Source organism: Ranitomeya variabilis, chromosome 7 (genome assembly GCF_051348905.1).
Source record: "Ranitomeya variabilis isolate aRanVar5 chromosome 7, aRanVar5.hap1, whole genome shotgun sequence".
Lineage (NCBI taxonomy): Eukaryota > Metazoa > Chordata > Amphibia > Anura > Dendrobatidae > Ranitomeya > Ranitomeya variabilis.
In genome coordinates, this window is record NC_135238.1 from 20,933,923 (window position 1) to 20,951,472 (window position 17,550).

Genomic DNA, 17,550 nt, shown 5'->3' on the forward strand with positions numbered 1-17,550 from the left:
AGAACGCACCCGGCGTGGTGTAGAGTAGAGCAGCGAGGGCAGAAGACGGGAGGGAGGAAGAAGGAGCGGACGTCGGTGTGTAATGTTCTGTGTGTAATGTACTGTGTAATGTACTGTGTGTATGATAATATACTGTGTAATGTACTGTGTAATGTACTGTGTGTATGATAATATACTGTGTAATGTACTGTGTGTGTGATAATATACTGTGTAATGTACTGTGTGTAATGTACTGTGTGTAATGTACTGTGTGTGTGATAATATACTGTGTAATGTACTGTGTGTATGATACTGTGTGTAATAATATACTGTGTAATGTACTGTGTAATACTGTGTGTGTGTAATGTTCTGTGTAATGTACTGTGTGTGTAATAATATACTGTGTAATGTACTGTGTGTAATATACTGTGTGTATGTAATGTGTGTAATGTACTGTGTGTAATGTACTGTGTGTGTGTAATGTTCTGTGTAATGTACTGTGTGTGTAATAATATACTGTGTATGTAATGTGTGTAATGTACTGTGTGTATAATACTGTGTGTGCTACTGTGTAATGTGTGTGTAACACTGTGTAATGTGTGTATATCTGTACAGTGTATGCAATGTGTATAATGTAGGTGGTGTATATCATATACATGTGTGCTGTGTATGTAATATCTGCCTGTATATTGTGAAATGGAATTTCCTTGTTCTTATTGGAATGTGCACATTGTAGATTCAGGCTGGAGGCAGCAAAATCAGCGAGAGACAAGGAGTAAAGAAACATGTGAAACAAAGCGAGCAGCTTCATCGTGTGTCACCTGGATTGGCTTTCAATGAACCTTTCTGCCTCATCCGCAGCTTATTTGGGGAATCGGCGACTGTTTGGTTTTGCAGGTGTAGTGTTGGTACACGGCTCCATGCAGTGCTCAGCCTTACTCCACAACTGTTCTAAGTGAAAATATGGCAAAATCCACTCAACTAAGAGAAGACAAACAGCAGTCCATCATGATAAGACGTGATAAAGATCAGCCAATCCAGAAAATTGCTAGAACATCGAAGTCATGAAAATCATCAGTCTCTTTGATGAAACTGGCTGTTCTGAGGACTCACCCAGAAATGGAAGACCAAGCATTACCTCTGCTGCAGAGGATAAGTTCGTGATTGTTACCAGCCTCAGAAAACGAAAATGTGCAGGCCTTCAGATAACAGCCCTTATAAATGACGCACAGACATTACCTCAACCGACCGCCATGTTGTCTGGTTTTTGCTTAGTGGGATCATCACTTGTGTTCTTACAGAACAATGACCAAAACACTCCCGGGATCTGTAAGTACAATGTGACCAAGAAGAAGAGGTATGGATCCTGCGCCAGATGACATGGCCTCCAAAATGACCCATCCTCAACCCTACTGAGATGGTTTGGGATGAGTTGGATGCAGGGTGGAGGTGCAACCTCATGCACCTCTGGGGACCCCAACAAGACTGTCGGAAGCCATTCTAGGTGGTGACCTGAGGAAGCTGCCGGAGAGAACGCCAATGGTGGCAAAGCATGGTTCACATGTGTTTCTTTACATGTTTGTCCTTGTGCGGATTTGCTGCCGTCAGTCTGAATTTACAATGTGCACAATGCAAAAAGAACAAGGAGAACCATTGGGTGAACAAGTGTCCAGACTTCTGACCGTAGCTGTGTATATAATGTGTGTACTCTCTGAAGGTATTTCTCATCCCTCCCTTTCTTTTGTTGCTATCCCCCCAGCGGGTCCCTTCGTGTCCATGGAGCCAGGTAGTATAGAGACGTTGTCCCTCCTGCACCAGAGCTCCGACTTCCTGGTGGTGAACAAGCACTGGGACATCCGCATAGACAGTAAGATGTGGTACGAGACGCTGACGGTGCAGCGACAGCTCAAGCACCGCTTCCCCGAGCTCGCCGACCCCGACACCTACTACGGGTTCAGGTGAGTTCTAGTCCCCAGCGTCCGCCTCATTATTGGGTCCGTATAGATTTATCGTATCTCATGGTCTCGCAGGTTCTGCCATCAGCTCGACTTTTCGACCAGCGGAGCCCTATGTGTCGCCCTCAACAAGGAAGCCGCGGGGCGGGCGTACAAGTGCTTCAAAGAGCGGACGGTCACCAAGGCGTACCTGGCCCTGGTGAGGATGAACTCTCCTCGCATCCTTTTCCATTGCGTATGTATTCACACCGGCTCACGCTGCCTCTTCTGTTCAGGTCAGGGGCTTCGTAGCAGAAAGTCGCATGACCATCACCCTGGCCATAGGCAAGAACACGCAGGACGGACTCACACACATGATGTGCGTAGAGGGGACGGAGGGTGAGTACTGATTGTCCGTGACTTTGTCAGTAAAGTTGGTTGAAGAGAATACATCAGGTTTATTCCGCTGTTATCACGTTAGTAACCTTAATGACATCATTAACCTGGGATTCCTTAAAGGGGCTGTCCACCTATTTATAGCCTCTTAGTGAATTGTCCTGTCTTCCCCAGGGTGCAAGAATTCCAAACCTTGTCAGACGGACCTCCTCGTACTACAGCGTGGACTATACAAAGGAGACCCGGTGACTAAAGTCTTATTACAGCCTTTGACAGGTGGGTAGCAAAGGGGTCTTTAAAGGGGTTTTCCCTTATTGGAATTGCTAAAACGCTCCTTAATTTAAAGGGGTTTTACAGCACAAATCAGAGCCACTTGCTTCCGGCGCAAATGTTATTATGACGCCACTCGCTTCCAGTGCAGAGTATGCTGAGCATGCAAGCGTCTCTGCGAGTCTGCACGGAAAAACCAATATGCTTTACTCGCTGTTTCCAGGTCTGGAACTGAGTGCGCCCCGGTGTCACATAGACATCGCTGCAGCCAATGAGCGAGCTAAGCAGCTTTGCTCCAGGTGTCTGCAGGAGACGCTCAGAGCCACTAAACCCAGTGACGTCACATCACATGACAATAGACACGTGGCGCATGACCCTTTAATGTTAGTGGCTCTGGATAAACCCCTTTAATGATTGCTGGAGACCCGACCCAACACCAGTCATGAGAATAGGGCTCTACAGCACTGCTCCATTCAAGTTGATGCGGCCATGCTTGTGCCAGATGGTCAGGAGCTAGTTGATGCTGCCATGCTGTGCAGCCGGATGGTCAGGAGCGAGTTGATGCTGCCATGCTGTGCACCTGGATGGTCAGGAATTAGTTGATGCTGCCATGCTGTGCAGCTGGATGGTCAGGAATTAGTTGATGCAGCCATGCTGTGCAGCCGGATGGTCAGGAGCTAGTTGATGCTGTGCAGCCGGATGGTCAGGAGCTAGTTGATGCTGTGCAGCTGGATGGTCAGGAGCTAGTTGATGCTGTGCAGCCGGATGGTCAGGAGCTAGTTGATGCTGTGCAGCCGGATGGTCAGGAGCTAGTTGATGCTGTGCAGCTGGATGGTCAGGAGCTAGTTGATGCTGTGCAGCCGGATGGTCAGGAGCTAGTTGATGCTGTGCAGCCGGATGGTCAGGAGCTAGTTGATGCTGTGCAGCCGGATGGCCAGGAGCTAGTTGATGCTGTGCAGCCGGATGGTCAGGAGCTAGTTGATGCTGTGCAGCCGGATGGTCAGGAGCTAGTTGATGCTGTGCAGCCGGATGGTCAGGAGCTAGTTGATGCTGTGCAGCCGGATGGTCAGGAGCTAGTTGATGCTGTGCAGCCGGATGGTCAGGAGCTAGTTGACGCTGCCATGCTGTGCAGCCGGATAGTCAGGAGCTAGTTGATGCTGCCATCCTGTGCAGCCGGATAGTCAGGAGCTAGTTGATGCTGTGCAGCCGGATGGTCAGGAGCTAGTTGATGCTGTGCAGCCGGATGGTCAGGAGCTAGTTGATGCTGCCATCCTGTGCAGCCGGATAGTCAGGAGCTAGTTGATGCTGCCATCCTGTGCAGCCGGATGGTCAGGAGCAAGGTGCTTTCTTTTATCAGCCACTTTGGCTACGGGCAGATTCACACCTTGAGACCATGCTCGTTTTTGTGGGGTAGCCATTAACATTCTAACTACCATTTCCTTGACTTTCAGGCCGTACCCACCAGCTCAGAGTCCACTGCAGCGCCCTGGGTTACCCCATCGTAGGCGACTTTACCTATAGCTTTAAGACCGACACGGACCCCTACAGAATGATGCTTCATGCCTACTACCTCCGAATCCCCACCGACCGAGAGCTCATTGAAGTCACTGCACCCGACCCTTTCTGTGCAGATCTGGACCCCAGTTGGCTGCCTGCAGACACCATCCGTAGCCTCAGTGATGCCATGACGGAAATAGTCAGCAGCCAGGTGGAGTCAGGTAGCAAGAAAGAAGTGCAGAAACCACCAGAGAGACCGTGCAGGAAGGCGACGGAGCGGGAGAGAGCTGCGTGTGAGCAGTGGTTGTCGGAGTGGGCCGGTGAATAACCCGCTCTGTCCCTGGTAATGCTGTACCCGCCATCATGCCCGGGTAACATGGTAGCAGTAGTTCAACCTCTCACCGCTCCTAGGACCGCACAGCTTCTAAGCATCTACCTGTCCCAGCAGTTCACCAGCACAATGGCCTCCACAACTGCTGGGGTGTTTTAATGCGCAGAAGGGGGAGAAAGCACTGTAGACTGTAGGACCAACCCGAACTTGCAGCTTCATAGATCCCTGTGGAGATTTTATTTTTGAGGGTAATTCCTGTGATCTACTAATTTCTTGCCCATTTTTAGCTTTCTATAGGGTTTGTATAGCTTTGTCTGGCGTGTCCCTTTAAGCATGCCACCCAAGTGACAACCAATATGGCCTCCATTATTGTTATCACCCAACTTTCCCAGACCATCTATCATTTTACCTTGTTATATCGCTCCATAACGAGGTATTTAACCCCATCACCACCTGGCAATTTTTCCCCTTTTTGCACTTTTGTTTTTTCCTCCCCTTCTTTGAGCCATAACTTTTTTTTTTTCCCCCCCGTCAATATGGCCGTATAAGGGCTTGTTTTTTTACGGAACGAGTTGTACGAGTTTTACCATATAGTCTACTAAAAAACAGGAAAAAAAATTCCAAGTGCAGCAAAATTGGAAAAAAAAGTGCAGTCCCAGCCACTATTGTATTTTAGCTTTTTTTAATTTACCATGTTCAATATATTATAAAACTGACCTGACATTATGATCCCCCAGGTCAGGACGAGTACGCAGATACCAAACATGTAAAGCTTCTTTTTTATTTAAATTGTGAAGAAAAAAATCCAAAATTTGTAAGAGAAAATAATGGCTTATGTCGCCATTTTTCGGGATCTGGGGCTGGGTGAGGGCTTATTTTTTGCGTCCCAAGCTGACGTTTTTATTAATACCATATTGGGGTAGATGTGATGTTTTGATCTCCTGTTATTGCATTTTATTGCTGTGTTGGGGCTGCAAAAAAAAAATGTAATTCTGGCGTTTCAATTTTTTTTCACATTACGCCATTAACCGATCTGATGAATTCTTTTTTATATTTTGATAGATCGGACATTACTGAGCGCAGCGATATCAAATATGCATATTTTTTTAATTTTATTTTCAGTGGGGCAAAAGGGGGTGATTTGAACTTTTGTGGTATATAATTTCTTAATATTTAAATTATTATTTTTTTTTTTACTGTATTTAATACTAATTGAAGCTGCGATCATCTGATCGCCTGTGCTTTACATACCAGTGCATCGGCACTGCTATAGGTAGCAAAAACCATCATCTCCCATGAACGCCGGCCACGAGCCGGCGTTCATGCGAGATCTTCTGCAGTCCCCTGGCTGTTATGCCAACCCATTGGTGCGCTGCGATCATGTGACGTGAACCGATGGTCAGGATCAATGACGCACTTCCCCCCCGGCGCTTTTTTTTTTATTTTTCCACTCAAGTAATAGGTCATATATATAGTTTGGTGCCAAAGTGAATAGCTAAAAAATAAAGTAAAAAAAAAAAAAAAATTATATGTGTGTGTGTATATGTATATATATATATATATATATATATATATATATATATATATATACACACACATTTTTGTTGCCCATAGCAAACCAATCACAGGCCTAGCACGCAGTAGTTTTGGACGGGATCTCCGCAGGCTGTAATTTGGTACATGGTGATGGTCATAGAGAACTCAGGGGGGAGAGGGACACCGACGAGAGATGTGTATATTTTTGGTAAAAGATGACGAATATTTCTATTTAATCTCAGATGCTATATTTATTTATATCGTTATTTATTCCATCCGCCTTTCAATGTTGCTGCTATTTTATCGTTTTTTTGTTTTTTTTTGTACTCTTCTTATTTTATGTGATTTTATGATTCATTTTGTTTTTGTGATTTGTAAAATTTTAAATGTGTAGGAAAAAAAAAATAGAGGAAATGTGAATAAATTCTATTCATTAACCAATGTCTGTATTATCTTTATATTTTGGTTCCCTAAAAGGGGACCTGGTCAGTTTTTCGTTTTCCTTGAATCAACCATACGGTTCCAGAGACATGGGCCCTTTTTATTGCTACCTTTTAATGGTTTTTACAGGGGGACATGTCTCACAGGATCCTCTAGGGCGTGGCTCAAAGGATCCTCTAGGGCAGTGATTTTCAACCTTTTTTGAGCCGCGGCACACTTTTTATACTTAAAAAATCCCGGGGCACACCACCAAGCAAAATGGCACAAAATGACACTAAAACAGTACATATTCTACATATAGTTAATAATATAGATTCTAAATGTATTTATACTCACTCAGTGTGAATATACAGCGTTTCCGCGCTGTATTTTCCGCACCATGTTCACAGCGGATTTGGTTTTCCATAGATTTACGTGGTACTGTAAACGTGATGGAAAACTGATACCAATCCGCAGCGACCAATCCGCTGCGGATCCGCAGCCAAATCCGCACCGTGTGCACATAGCCTAATTCTAACCCTAATTCCAACCCTAACCCTAATTCTAACCCTAATTCTAACCCTAGCCCTAAGTGCAACCCTAGCCCTAAGTGCAACCCTAGCCCTAAGTGCAACCCTAGCCCTAAGTGCAACCCTAGCCCTAAGTGCAACCCTAGCCCTAAGTGCAACCCTAGCCCTAAGTGCAACCCTAAGTGCAACCCTAACCCTACCCCTAACCCTAATGGAAAAACAAAAATAATTATATTTTCTGTATTTTATTATTGTCCCTACCTATGGGGGTGATAAAGGGGGGTTTATTTACTATTTTTTTTATTTTGATCGCTGTGATAGAACTTATCACAGCAACCAAAATGTATAGGAACGAATCTGCCGGCTGGCAGATTCGGCGGGCGCACTGCGCATGCGCCCGCCATTTTCCAAGATGGCGGCGCCCATGGAGAAGACGGCCGGACACCGGGAGGGACATCGGAGCTAGGTAAGTATGGGGGGTGGGATCGGAACACGGGGGGGTAATCGGAGGACCGGGGGAGCGGACAGGAGGACTGGGGGAGCGGACAGGAGGGAGGAGGGGAGCGGACAGGAGATCGGGGCAGAAAGGAGGGGGCACCATAGTTTGGGGAACTTTCCCCGCGGCACACCCGACCATGTGTCGCGGCACACTAGTGTGCCACGGAACACTGGTTGAAAATCACTGCTCTAGGGCGTGTCTTTTGGATGCTCTGCATTACTGCCTTGCGAGCTCCGCCCCTTTGGTAAAGACCAGAAAAAGTAGCACAAAATAAAAAAAAGGCCTCATATCTTTGGAACCGTATGGCGGATTTTTTTAAAAAAATGGATGACTCGCGGGAGCAGCTGGAATAACATGAGAGCAAGAACTGTCCAAACACGACAATACTTCATATGTGAGTACGGGATTGAAGCACAAACTTTGCAGGAAACCTTCCCCTCCGTAAATTAATTGGGTTCTTCCCTCTACAGTAATGCCAAACACGGACACTAACTGCAGTTTAGGTGCTGCTAATCAAATGTCCTTGATTAATTTTTCAGCAGCAAATGTGACCTTTATTATAAAAGCAGAAGTTTTGGCAGTTTGCTGGTCTGGAGCATTAAGGTGTGTGTTGGCACTATACCATGGAGAAAAGACATCAGCAATTATCTTAGAGAAGCAATTGTTGCTACCAGTCAATCTGGGAAAGACCATTGCCGAACAATTTGTAGTCCATAATTCTACAGTGAGAGAAGAGTATTCACAAGTGGGAAAACATTCAGAGATAGTTGACAATCTTCCTAGCAGTGACCTTTCCCAGGTCTAAATATACAATGCTCAGAGAATTTGCAAGAAAAAGAACCCAAGAGCTACAGCTCAGACTCTAAAGGCCTCAGCATGTTATATGTTCAAATTCATGACAGTACAACTGGAAAAAGACTGAAGACGTGAGAGAAGATTATTTACAAGTGGAAAACATTCCAGACAGTTGACAATCTTCCTAGCAGTGTCCTTTCCCAGGTCTGAATATACAATACTGAGAGAAGTTGCAAGAAAAAAGAACCCAAGAGCTACAGCTCAGACTCTAAAGGCCTCACCATGTTATATGTTCAAATTCATGACAGTACAACTGGAAAAAGGCTGAAGATGTGAGCGAAGATTATTTACAAGTGGAAAATATTCAAAACTGTTGACAATCTTTCTACAAGTGTCTATCCCAGCAAGTTCACTTTACAGACTATACAATAAAAAGAAACAATTCCAGGAAATTCACTGTTTTGGTCATTGTATTTCCCCAAAAAATGCAATTAAAGGCATTCAAAGCGTTTTTGACACCAAAGAAAATAAACATCCCTCAAAGCTACAACAGATTAAAAAATAAAGCATTACTGGTCTCGGAAAATGGTGACACAAAATATTATTTTATATATATTTTTTACCACTTAAAAAAAAAACTAATCCTGTTTGGTATTGCCATAATTGCACTGACTTGGAGAATACGCCTTTTGAATATTCCTTTTTTATTTCTTTTAAATCCACCATACAGGTCCAGATATATTGGATTTTTTATTTAGTGCTAATTTGTATGGTTTTCATAAAGGAGGCGTGGCTTACATGCTCCTCTAGGGCGTGTCTTTAGGTTTGTTCTGCATAATTACTCTTTCAGCCACGCCCCCTTAGTAAAGACCATTAAAAAGCAGCACTAAATAAAATCGCCCATATCTCTGGAACCGTCGGACTGATTTTTGAATAAAACAAAAGACTTGAAGGAGCAATGGGAATAAACTAAAAGGAACTGGTGACGGGTCCCTTTTAAAAAGCATTTATCATAAATTAAATTGAGCTTTCACATATCTCTAATCTTATTGATACAAAATTGAATGCTCATTTTTTTTTTAATATATATTTTTATTGAAATAAATAAAGTATAAAGGCAATACAATAAATAGCAGCCACTTTGTAGTCATCCATTATACAAACGCAGACTATAAACATGATACAAACTAGCTTACGCCCCTGAGGTTCTGTGATCGTTTACCGGACACGGTTATATACTGTTCTACTCCAGTTTCTCTTATATCCAAGTCCAGTTTTATCAAAAGGTTCAAGTGACCTTTTTAGACTACAAGGGAAGAGCTTTTACTGCGCACACCTGACTTCCTGTCTGAAATGTTAATAAATAAATCAATTTATTAGCAAGTTTTGTTTTTTTAATTCACACTAATTATTACATGCCAGCCCTTTGAGTATCCCAGTATGTAATGCATCGGACCATTGTGTCACCCAGTAATAAAACAGTCAACTAATTAGGTTGATTGCAAATGTGGAATGAAACTTGACAATAGATTTAGCCATAGAAAATTAATGATTATATTCAAAAGTAACGATGCTCCATCTTGTAGGTGTCATTTGCTGTTTTCCCTGCTACTGACTGAAGAGTTTCCGAAAATTAGAAAAAATGACTTGTTTCACTCCAAAACAGCGCCGCCATCTGGTTGTGTTTGATATTACAGCCCACCTCCATTAATTTTTACTGGAGCTAAAGTTGCAATACCGGACACCACCACACAGAGGTGTGGCGCTCTTCATAGAAAAAAAAAACAGCCATGTTTTTCTAATCTTTTACTATAAAGAGCAGCGACAGATTTTTTTTTTTTTTTATTTTGCGTTGTATCCTCAGTCATGAAATAGTCTTCTGCATCAGGTCTTAGAAAAGAAGAAAGGCTCCAAAAATGCCCAAAAGGACTGAGAGGCCGTGAGTGAAGGTAGAGGCCGATGCAGCTGTGTGGGGGTTAAAAAAAATGGAACACATTAGAACATGGAATCGGCCTGATATTTTTGTATTCTTATCGTTGGCATATCAGCTGTTGATAAACTACAACTCCCAGCATGCTATGCTATGCAAAAAGAGAACTGAATCATTTGAATTGTGCAGGTCCCCAAAAAATGCTATCAAATGTAGACCCCTAAGGCACTTGCCAGGAATGCCAGTTTTCTACTCTGCCAGGGCAGGACATATGGATGTTATGTAAATAATGGCGCCATTTTAGATAGTGGGTGTATTCTTCTGAAAGTCAACTCTCCCTTTCCATTCATTCCTTCATATAGGTCTTCCCCAACCTGTTTTACCTGCAAATGCCTTAAAAAATACCTAAATTCCCTTTAAAGGGGCCATTCACTGGATTTTTTTCATTTAAACTGAGTACTCCTTCTAATTACTGCTCTTCCACTGATTCTGGATCAGTTTTTCTTTTTTTTTCTCCGCTTCACCGTTCCAAAGTTATGACCCCCGGAAATAAAGACTCAAATTTTCCCTTCAAGCAACTGGGCGTGTACCATAGATCTTCTCCTTGGGAGTTTGCTTTTTCTCCTCTGACTTCGGCCAATCAAAACACGGCCGCGCCCACAGACATTCCGTAGCATACGCACGATTGGTTGATGGGTAGATTTGCACATTTTTTACCATAAGTTTGGGATGGAAGGTCACAGAAGAAAAAGAAAGACTGTTCCAGAATCAGTGGAGCCGCAGCAATCGGAGGAGGTGCTCGGTTTAACTTTAAAAAAATCCAGTTAAAGTTTTTCTTTTATTGCAATTATAAACAAACTCTGCCCAGTCCTATGATAAATGGGATCATTTATAACAAGGTACTATAGCACTCGCATAGTGGTCCATGTAATGCCATAGTGTTGTATTGTGTGCCCAGATTGGATGCTTACCTAGATATGGCCTTACGAGGTTGAAGTAGGTAGACACTTGGCTACTCTCGGACTGGAAGGCCGACTTTGCTTGAGTGTAGAAGGCATCCTTCACAGCTTGGCTGCATGCCGATAAGTCCAGGGCTTTGGCAGCACTGCAGGAGATTGATGTTAATTGGGTATATGTATATATTTTATTCTTAATTTTATTGAAGCCTGCAGGTTAACATTTGTTTATCGCACTGCTGCTCAAGGACTGCACTTGAGCGCTGGTCAACAGACAGACGTAGCAACTAGGGTTGAGCGGGCGAAATTCTCTCGCTCTCGCTCTCTCGCTCTCTCTCTCTCTCTCTCTCTCTCCCCCCTCCGTCCCGTCCCAGCACAGAAAATTTCGTTTTACACATTGCAAATCCCTACTGCGCACAAGCGATAAAATGACGATAGCCGTGCACGCCCCTAACCCCTATGTCATCACTCTGCCCACACTCCTTCATTGGCTGAAAAATGGCGCTAAACGCGTCATACGAAACGCGACTTTGGCGCCAAGATCGTGTACCGCATGGCCGACCCCACACAGGGATCGGGTCGGGTTTCATGAGACGCCGACTTTGCCAAAAGTCGGCGACTTATGAAAATGAACGATCCGTTTCACTCAACCCTAGTAGCAACTATTGATCACATTCAGCGCCGCTGCAGTAAGTTGATTTCCTGAACTTAAGTATTTCCCAATTTCACTCTGGGCCTGAAATGATAAAAGTGTGAAAAGTTCAATAAAGGTAAAGCTTCACATTCGATGCCTTTCCTTCTCAGAGTCAATTCTGTCTGCCACTAGGGGGAGCTCACTGCAGACAGTTATTTTTGAGCTCCATGTGTGCACAGTAAGCTCCTGCGCTCCCTCTAGTGGTGACTGCAGGCAGAGAGAATTTCATTATAGAACATTATATCCGTGCAGCAGATTTTGAGCTTTGGATCCTAAAAAAATATGCTATGGAAATGTGATTATAGTCTGGAGGTGCTAAAAAGTGAAAAGTTTAAGCATAAGTGATAACTTGTGGATTGTTGTCAAACTGCCACTCAGACCCCTCCTGAGAACCTGGGGTCTAAAATACCCTATGAAAATGCCGGTGATATCAATTTGCCATTTATACAGTCATGGCCAAAAGTATTGACACCCCTGCAATTCTGTCAGATAATACTCAGCTTCTTCCTGAAAATGATTGCAAACACAAATTTTTTGTTATTATTACCTTCATATAATTTGTCTTAAATGAAAAAACACAAAAAGAATTGTCCTAAAGCCAAATTGGATATAATTCCACACCAAACATAAAAAAGGGGGTGGACAAAAGTATTGGCACTGTTTGACAAATCATGTGATGCTTCTCTAATTAGTGTAATTAACAGCACTGTAACTTACCTGTGGCACCTAACAGGTGTTGGCAATAACTACATCACACTTGCAGCCAGTTGACATGGATTAAAGTTGACTCAACCTCTGTCCTGTGTCCTTGTGTGTACCACATGGAGCATGGAGAAAAGAAAGAAGACCAAAGAACTGTCTGAGGACTTGAGAAACCAAATTGTGAGGAAGCATGAGCAATCTCAAGGCTACAAGTCCATCTCCAAAGATCTGAATGTTCCTGTGTCTACCGTGTCATCAAGAAGTGTAAAGCCCATGGAGCTGTGGCTAACCTCCCTAGATGTGGACGGAAAAGAAAAATTGACAAGAGATTTCAACGCAAGATTGTGCGGATGTTGGATAAAGAACCTCGACTATCATCCAAACAAGTTCAAGCTGCCCTGCAGTCCGAGGGTACAACATGTCAACCCGTACTATCCGTCGGCGTCTGAATGAAAAGGGACTGTATGGTAGGAGACCCAGGAAGACCCCACTTCTTACCCCGAGACATAAAAAAGCCAGGCTGGAGTTTGCCAAAACTTACCTGAAAAAGCCTAAAACGTTTTGGAAGAATGTTTTCTGGTCAGATAAGACAAAAGTAGAGCTTTTTGGGCAAAGGCATCAACATAGAGTTTACAGGAGAAAAAAAGAGGCATTCAAAGAAAAGAACACGGTCCCTACAGTCAAACATGGCGGAGGTTCCCTGATGTTTTGGGGTTGCTTTGCTGCCTCTGGCACTGGACTGCTTGACCGTGTGCATGGCATTATGAAGTCTGAAGACTACTAACAAATTTAGCAGCATAATGTAGGGCCCAGTGTGAGAAAGCTGGGTCTCCCTCAGAGGTCATGGGTCTTCCAGCAGGACAATGACCCAAAACACTTCAAAAAACACTAGAAAATGGTTTGAGAGAAAGCACTGGAGACTTCTAAGGTGGCCAGCAATGAGTCCAGACCTGAATCCCATAGAACACCTGTGGAGAGATCTAAAAATGGCAGTTTGGAGAAGGCACCCTTCAAATATCAGGGACCTGGAGCAGTTTGCCAAAGAAGAATGGTCTAAAATTCCAGCAGAGCATTGTAGGAAACTCATTGATGGTTAGCGGAAGCGGTTGGTCGCAGTTATTTTGGCTAAAGGTTGTGCAACCAAGTATTAGGCTGAGGGTGCCAATACTTTTGTCTGGCCCATTTTTGGAGTTTTGTGTGAAATGATCAATGTTTTGCTTTTTGCTTCATTCTCTTTTGTGTTTTTTCATTTAAGACAAATTAAATGAAGATAATAATAACAAAGAATTTGTGTTTGCAATCATTTCCAGGAAGAAACTGAGTATTATCTGACAGAATTGCACGGGTGTGAATACTTTTGGCCATGACTGTAAGTAATAACTTGCAGATTAGTGGGGGCTGACACCAGAGACTTCGACAGATCCTGAGAACAGGGCACTGGACCGGTAGGGATCTCAGCAGTCGGACCACATGTTATCACTTATCCCTTACATTGTTTAGATAATTGATAACTTTTAATTTTGGAAATAACGCTTTAAAGGGAACGCAATTTTTTTTTATCAATAAAATGCATTGAAAAGAGGCCGTCAGACACCATTGAAGATGCTCATGTCCGAGGAAGAGTGGGCAATGTGTGTTGTAGAGGGACAGATGGGCCGTTCCTGTATGTAATGTGCATGAATAGTGCTGGGTGCATCAGTCCTGCCACCGGTGGATTCATTTACCATGGTGTCGGAGGGATAGACTGAAAGTAAACTGCTGAGCGTGTCCACCGAGGTTATGTTCCACTTGCTCACATCAGCGTCTCCGCACACTTGGCTGATTTCCCCCAGGTTTATTAGGACCGATTCTGGGAAACCAGTGGGATAGAGCTGGGGAAGCACAAAATACATGCATTTAAGTAAAAAAAAGATCCCAAAGATGGACAACCCCTTTAAGTTCCCTATACATTGAACAAATGAGGCCCCGTTGATCACCTTGACCCTAATTCCTCCTCGTTATACCAATTTCTTATCAACTACAGGGACCTTTCCATGGTCCAATGTTCATACGTTTTGGGGAGATAAAGGGAACTTACTGCATCCAGCTTGTTCTTCAGGACGGTCAGCTGAGCATCGGTGAAGGTCTTGCTGCTCAGCACGGACAGGTAGTCGGTCAGGGTGTTGTTGCCTAAACAGGCATCTAATTCTGTCGGCGTGTAACTCAGCGGCAGCAGGGCGTCGTTCACATTACTCGCTGTGATATCCTTCCCAGAAGCACAACCTATAACGGCAGAATCCCAGGTTATACCTTTATAAGGAGACGACTTGTAGGTGTTCATGTAACCACTACAGATTCCTGCCTTTATTATATCTTACTCTTTACATTGTTCTTTTCTTCTCCTTTCACTTATATTTCCTTTATCTTTTCCCTTCCACTTCTCTTTAGATTTAAGGTTCGGCCTAACTTTTAGACTTTGCTTTCTCCTTTCCTTGAACATCTCTTTCTCATTTTCTTTACCCTTTCCATTACTCCCTCTTAACAGGTCATTTTCTTTAAACCCATCATCCTGTTTTGCCTGAGGCTCTCCTTTCCTTTTTCCCCTTTACTATTAACTGTAGAAATTCTTTTCTTATATTCTTTAGACTTTCCACTTTTTTACCTTTTATACTTTTCTTCACTTTCTTTGGACTGCCCTATTCTTTGGCAGTGGGTTTTCCCTTTCAACATTCCCTTTCTTTAGTTTTTTAGCCTGTGTGACTTTAGCTTCCCCTCTCTGGTTCCTTTAGAATTTCTGTTCCCCTTTTGCATTTTCTCCTCTTCACTTGTCCCCTTCCTCTTCCCATTGAACGTTCCTTTATCCACTCTTGAGCCTTCTTCTATACTTTATACCTTCCTTTTAAACTTTACCATTCTCTTTTACTTTCCTTGAGAAACATTCCCTTCCTTTAGATTTTTCTTCGAAATCACTTTATTCTCTCTTTTCAGTTCCTTTCCCCTTTAGCATTTTCTCCTCTTCAACTGTCCCCTTCCTCTTCCCATTAAACATTCCTTTATCCACTCTTGAGCCTTCTTCTATACTTTACACTTTCATTTTAAACATTTCCCTCTTTAGCCTTTTGCAAAACAGTTCCTTCCTTAATCACTTTATTTTTTTCAGTCCCTTTTGCCTTTTCTCCTCTTCCAACTTTCCCTTCCAACGATCCTTTATCCACTCTGGAGCCTTCTTCTTTATTTTAGACCTTTCTTTTAAACTTTCCTTTTCATTTTGCTCTAGCATTTCCTTTTCAAAATTCCTTTTCTTTATCCTTTTCTTCACCATTACTTTCTTCCCTTACCCTTTCAGCATTGCCTTTTGTTTAGACTTTCCCCTAATCTTTTAGCCTTCACCTTTCCCTTCTCCTTTACTTTAGACCTTCATTCTTTTTCCTTCTCTTTCCATTGCTTCCTATACCTCTCTTTTTTATTTTCTTCCCTCTTTTCAACTTAATGGTTCTTACATTACAAAGTAAGAATTCACTAGATGTATGACATGTATCACACTCACCTGCTGCTCTCCGAGCTCTGGTAGACAAAAGATTTGTGACAATAGCGGCAAACTGACTTTTGGTCAAGGTCGAGGCCTGTATAGCTTCTTTCATCCAGGCCTTATAGGACACCTATGAAAACGGACAATGTAAGACGTCTTGAACATTCGAGGGAAATCACTAATTCACCCACTTAGGAGACTTGAGTCACAATCCACATGGGATCTGTAGTGGTGCGTTATTGCCGAATGGTGGGAAATATATATATATATATATATATATATATATATATATATATATACTTGTTGCAGTATACTTACACTGGAGATATTTGTCAGCATGTCTTTGGTTAAAAACCCACTGATTCCTCCAAGTGAATTTAAGGTGTCTTTTGTCCATGTGGAGGAGGCCCTATAAAAGAGAATATTTTACACTTTGTAAATATTAGAAGATTTAGCCCCATGTATCTTTATAGTAGTCAAAGTGTCTATGCATATCAGAAAAATGCAGCAACAAAGATTAATTATGGCCTTTATCAGCATATCGTTGGTTGTAACGGCAGCCACAAGGTGATCCTCTGACTTACCAGAACACTGAGTTATCTTTTCTGAGTAAGGTCTGGATAGCCGTCTGCTCGGCAGAGAAGGACTTACACTGGGATAAACTGAGTCAGTACACCGGGAGGGGAACCTGCAATGTATGATGCATTCATCTCACAGGTAAGGTGTCCCAGCACTGTGATATCATTCTCGGTCAGAGAGGGTCCTGATATTTTCTATAAAAAGAAAAAAACATTGAATCATTGTGCAAAGCGTCTGCACCGTAAAACGAAATTTATTTAAACAGATTTCTAAATAATCTACATAAAATCACATTTTTCACTTTATTGTATATCTGTCTGCCACCACTAGGGGGAGAATATGAGCTAACCGCATACTGTATGCAAAGTAAGCTCAGTATGCAGTGAGCTCCCTCTAGTGGTGACTACAGGAACCAAAATCTCATCAACCACATAACTCTTAATGTCTGTCCAAAGAATTTAGAGCTCTGTATCATTAAATCAATGTTATCTACTATAAAAATATACTAGGAAATTAAGCAGTACATAATAAAAATAACTTGAAGCTGAAAATTTGAGAAATCGGCCTCTTACCATACAGGACAAGGCTTTGGTCAGGAGAGTACTGCGTAACTTGGTGTCACTTGATAAGACATTGATGTTCGCTTTGCCAACTTTGGTGAAGAATTCAGTGCAGTTTCCAATAGAGGAATAATTTGCTGAACTGCAATGGCAAAAATATTACCAATCAAAGCTCATAGTGTTTTTGGAAACCCAAATGTTGCCCAATATATGGGTCAGTTATCTACCCCCACTTTTTCACATATTTGCTGCATATTTTGCATTCTCTAGTCTAGATGGCTTTAGGTCATAGCCCTGGGGCATGCACCTAATTTATTCCACAGTGCTGCTGTTACTTTTTTTATTTTTATTATATCTCTCTACCTATCCATTTCATATCTATCTATAAGTCTATATATAAATATATCCATATATGTTTTATTTATTCTCGATGT

The 17,550-nt window shown here is 42.7% G+C and overlaps 2 protein-coding genes across 3 annotated transcripts; one reads left to right on the forward strand and one right to left on the reverse strand.

The window, feature by feature from the left end:
* The first annotated feature begins 19 nt into the window (after positions 1-19).
* Positions 20-5,904, forward strand: RPUSD1 (RNA pseudouridine synthase domain containing 1). Of its 2 annotated transcripts, none has more exons than XM_077274415.1 (6): positions 20-84; positions 1,739-1,937; positions 2,010-2,133; positions 2,210-2,312; positions 2,484-2,585; positions 4,031-5,904. In XM_077274415.1, exons 2-6 carry the CDS (start codon positions 1,756-1,758, stop codon positions 4,402-4,404), a joined length of 885 nt encoding a protein of 294 aa, XP_077130530.1. In that variant the 5' UTR covers positions 20-84; positions 1,739-1,755; the 3' UTR covers positions 4,405-5,904. The 2 variants fall into 2 exon arrangements, with proteins under 2 accessions (XP_077130530.1, XP_077130529.1); XM_077274414.1 differs by having other exon boundaries at positions 29-75.
* An 8,582-nt stretch (positions 5,905-14,486) lies between these two features.
* Positions 14,487-16,429, reverse strand: LOC143786173 (uncharacterized). Its single transcript, XM_077275461.1, has 3 exons — positions 16,296-16,429; positions 15,996-16,107; positions 14,487-14,731 (listed from the first exon to the last, which is right to left on the reverse strand). Exons 1-3 carry the CDS (start codon positions 16,314-16,316, stop codon positions 14,487-14,489), a joined length of 378 nt encoding a protein of 125 aa, XP_077131576.1. The 5' UTR covers positions 16,317-16,429.
* Positions 16,430-17,550: the final 1,121 nt, after the last annotated feature.

Excerpts from the sequence above, each read along its gene's own strand:
- RPUSD1 (XM_077274415.1), top strand. The coding sequence starts at position 1,756 with ATGGAGCCAGGTAGTATAGAGACGTTGTCCCTCCTGCACCAGAGCTCC. Across the intron at positions 1,938-2,009 it reads GACACCTACTACGGGTTCAG|GTTCTGCCATCAGCTCGACT; the intron begins GTGAGTTCTAGT and ends ATGGTCTCGCAG. Across the intron at positions 2,134-2,209 it reads CCAAGGCGTACCTGGCCCTG|GTCAGGGGCTTCGTAGCAGA; the intron begins GTGAGGATGAAC and ends TCTTCTGTTCAG.
- LOC143786173 (XM_077275461.1), bottom strand. The coding sequence starts at position 16,316 with ATGCTGACAAATATCTCCAGT. Across the intron at positions 16,108-16,295 it reads TGCTGACAAATATCTCCAGT|GTGTCCTATAAGGCCTGGAT; the intron begins GTAAGTATACTG and ends CCGTTTTCATAG. Across the intron at positions 14,732-15,995 it reads CAGAGCTCGGAGAGCAGCAG|GTTGTGCTTCTGGGAAGGAT; the intron begins GTGAGTGTGATA and ends CTGCCGTTATAG.